Raw genomic sequence first — 3,350 nt, forward strand, 5'->3', positions numbered from 1 at the left:
CTGCTGACCAAGGAAGATTTCCTGTCCAGCTTCTCATGGTCTAAATCTGAGACAGTAAGTGTAATTATGCATCTCTGATTTAAATCAATCTTTCCTCCTGGGGACAAAGGCAAACAGTCCCTGGTTAATTTTTTCCCACGAGTATGAATAGCACCCGATGCTGCCTGATATGACTGTCTGCTGCAAGGCAGTAGCAGAGCACAAGGAGGGTAGGATTAAAGCAGCTGGCTTAGGCAGGGAAGCTGTGTTTGGCCACAGCTTGACTTCAGTGAACAACAGAGCAGCAGCTGAGACAAGAGACAGTTGTTCTCCGGGTTTCTGCCAAAATACTCCCTCACTAGTCTCTTGGAAGCTGGCCCAAGGCACAATTTGGACTCAGCAAAGCTTCCTTTGTTTGTAAACAAGTGTTCTCTAAAGTCTGGATTTTTTTGCTACTTCGCCTACTGTTTGAGAGAAAACATTTGTAGTCAGCGTATCTGTTTCCTAGCTCCCTCCCTAAGACATAAGAAAATGGGAGACATTATTGGGTTATAACTTCCCTTAGAAGGGAGAATGTGGGGGATTTTTTTTTTAAATAAAGTATAGATCAGTTTTCAATCTATCATCAGGATGCTGAACATTCGAGCTCAGCTTTGTTCAGTGCTTTTGAGTGCTGCAGTACAGGCAGTGATCATAACTTTGAGATGGTCCAGTGTACAAAATGTTTTTCCTCTATGATGACAACTCCTTTTAGTATGATCTCACATATTTCAACTTCTGGATATGAACACCAGGGAGAGAAAGGGATTTTTACAATACTAGTTTCCCCATGTCAGGACTGGAGACCAGCTGTCCAGTTATTGTCATTCATTGTCTTTAATGGGCCAACACCTGTTTTCACTATCTGGGAATTTAATCCCTGAAGACTTTTGGGAAAAAAAAAAAAAACCAACAACAAAAAACAAAACCCCAAAACCAATCCACCCACATGGAAGCTAATGTCCACAGCCATCCTATTTTATGCCCAGAGTCAGAAACAAATGTCTGCCTGGTTATACAGCTGGGAGCTGGATAACAAGTAGTTGGCGTCACAAATAATGCAGGAAGTTGTTGAGAAAAAAATCGGGGGAAACTGAGCAACTTCCTGCACATGAAGAGCTCAACATCTCATTATGTTTAACAGAGATGGCACATCAAAGAAATGATGCATGTTAATATGCTCTTCATGTCAAAGACGGGGCAAGGAACAAGGGTTGGGAGTCAATAGCTCAAGGACCTAGTGGTGACAGATCGCTAGACATGAAAACAGCAATTAGAACTTTGCACACCCAAAACTACTTTAGATACTTTGCAGGACAAGCACATTTTATGTGACAAGAACATTTTACACAACTAGTACCTTATGCAATAAGAAACTTTCCATGCCCCTAGAAAAATACCAGCTACTGCAATGAAGAACAATTTATGCTCTGTCAGCAACCAACATGTGTTTTCTTGCAAGGCATCCTGTATGTCTGGCCTGACTCTGCTTGCATGCAGGTGAAAGAGAGGAAGACTGTTTCCTCTACTTCACAGCATGTCTTTTGTCTTTTGTTTTTCAGCAAGAGAAAGTGGAAGTGTTGGACTGTAACCCGTTTTCTGTGGCAGATGAAGGAACTGACAACCCTGCTTTCAGCCACATTGAAATGGATGTTGCAAGCGATAAGGACAAAGTCAATGGCCTTCAAGTATGACATGGGGCCTCGTCAGCCCACGAGGACAGTTTTGTTCATGTAAGCACTGTTGACAGTCCTGTGCTGGGTCAGTTATCAGCTCTGCTCAGGTCATGGGCAGGGGTCTGCTGAGCTTCATGGCACTGTCACCCTTGCATGACCTTGACACTAGTCAAGAAAGGTATCAGATCTTTCTTGCACTTCCTCACTCTCTCTCACTCTGGGTCTTGGTGACAGGGCTTACGACAATGTTTCTATGTGAAATATTTGCCTGATATTCTTGAGCCTCCTGGAAAATATCTGCTTTTAATCTAAGTTCATTCTCAGAGTAGATTTTTTATTTGGTAAGAGCACTGTTCCCCCAGACATGGCTGTTTTTCTGGTTTGTTTTTTTTTCTTTTTTTCTTTTAAGGCATGAAAAGTATGAAGAGATTAGGGCTGTGGGACTTTATCAGATTGCAAGAAACAGTGGGTCTTTTTTTAGTACAGGAGGTGTATTTAGTGCCATCTGGTTCCTTTGTAGAACTGATCCTGATAGCATATTTATTTTGCTGGTTTTGTCATATATGGTTGTTTTTATTAAGCACTTGTTTCTTGGTTACCTGCATCTCTTCCTCTGTGGTCACTCTTGTAGCTTCCAGCAGTGACCACCTGCTTGGTGATGGGTAGAGGTAAAAATCAATAATATCCTTCCCTTCACGCCCTGTCTCCCTCTTCTGCCCTGTCTTGCCCTTACAGAGCTGGTCCTTATGAAGGGAACGAGCTATTTGGGCTTTTTATTCAATGCCATATAGCAGAACCACAGTAGTTGTCTACTTCATGCCCAGTGTGTTGGCATAGGACTGCTCTTGCACTGGGCTGGGCATAGTGCAGCAGAGACGTTAATGCCAAAAGAGGGCCCTGTTTGCTGTACTGGACAAGAGGGAAGGCTGTATCTGCAGTTCCCACTGCTGTTATCTGCGGAGCTGAAACCTCAGGTAGCCATTTGTGTTCACGCAGTCCCTGTTGTCACTCTGGGGATTCACGTTTAAGGTTGGTCCAGATCAGGCAAGAGTACATCGCGTGTTTTGGCAGGCAGGCAGAGTCCACTGCACAGTCCCTCCGGATGGGGAAGGGATCACAGAAGCTGTCATTTGGTGAAGGCTTCTCCGGGGCTGCAGGGCATGGGACAGCTCATCCTCTGGCTGGGCTGCCAAGAGAAGCTGAACAGCACACCCACTCCAGACCATGGACTGTACCTGTGGTTTGGGAGGGTGAAAATCCCCATTGCTGCCTCATCTTGTGTGCTTTCTGGTGCTGCAGGCAACAGACTCTGACCCACTGTTTTGTTTTTGTACTGCAGACTTTCTGCTATGGTTATACATGGATGTTTAAAACTCCTCTACAGCGGCAGAATCAAGTTGAAAAATAAAACCCATTGCAGGAAAGTTGAGCTGTGAAGCTTATAAAGCAGTCATGCTTGAGAATCAAATGAAAATCTGACTGTGTGTCTTAAATGCTTTCTAAAAATTATGCTGCATTTGTGCCAGGTGCTGAGCTACTGTAACTTGGAATATGACACAGTGCTTGTTTATCTACCTTGACTGGGGCCCTTTAGCATCTAAATCAATTTATTCTGTGCCCTTGCGGCAGGGGACACTTGATGATCTACTGCATAAG

At 43.9% G+C, this 3,350-nt stretch overlaps 1 protein-coding gene across 1 annotated transcript in view; it reads left to right on the plus strand.

The window, feature by feature from the left end:
• SLC5A8 (solute carrier family 5 (sodium/monocarboxylate cotransporter), member 8) overlaps nt 1-2,109 on the plus strand; it is a 25,857-nt gene extending 23,748 nt beyond the window's left edge. Inside the window, exons 15-17 of the mRNA XM_009894414.1 lie at nt 1-58; nt 1,597-1,706; nt 2,104-2,109. Of these exons, the coding sequence (XP_009892716.1) occupies nt 1-58; nt 1,597-1,706; nt 2,104-2,109 (174 nt within the window). The remainder of the gene's footprint in view (nt 59-1,596; nt 1,707-2,103) is intronic.
• Nucleotides 2,110-3,350: the final 1,241 nt, after the last annotated feature.

Source organism: Charadrius vociferus, unplaced genomic scaffold (genome assembly GCF_000708025.1).
Source record: "Charadrius vociferus isolate BGI_N301 unplaced genomic scaffold, ASM70802v2 scaffold871, whole genome shotgun sequence".
Lineage (NCBI taxonomy): Eukaryota > Metazoa > Chordata > Aves > Charadriiformes > Charadriidae > Charadrius > Charadrius vociferus.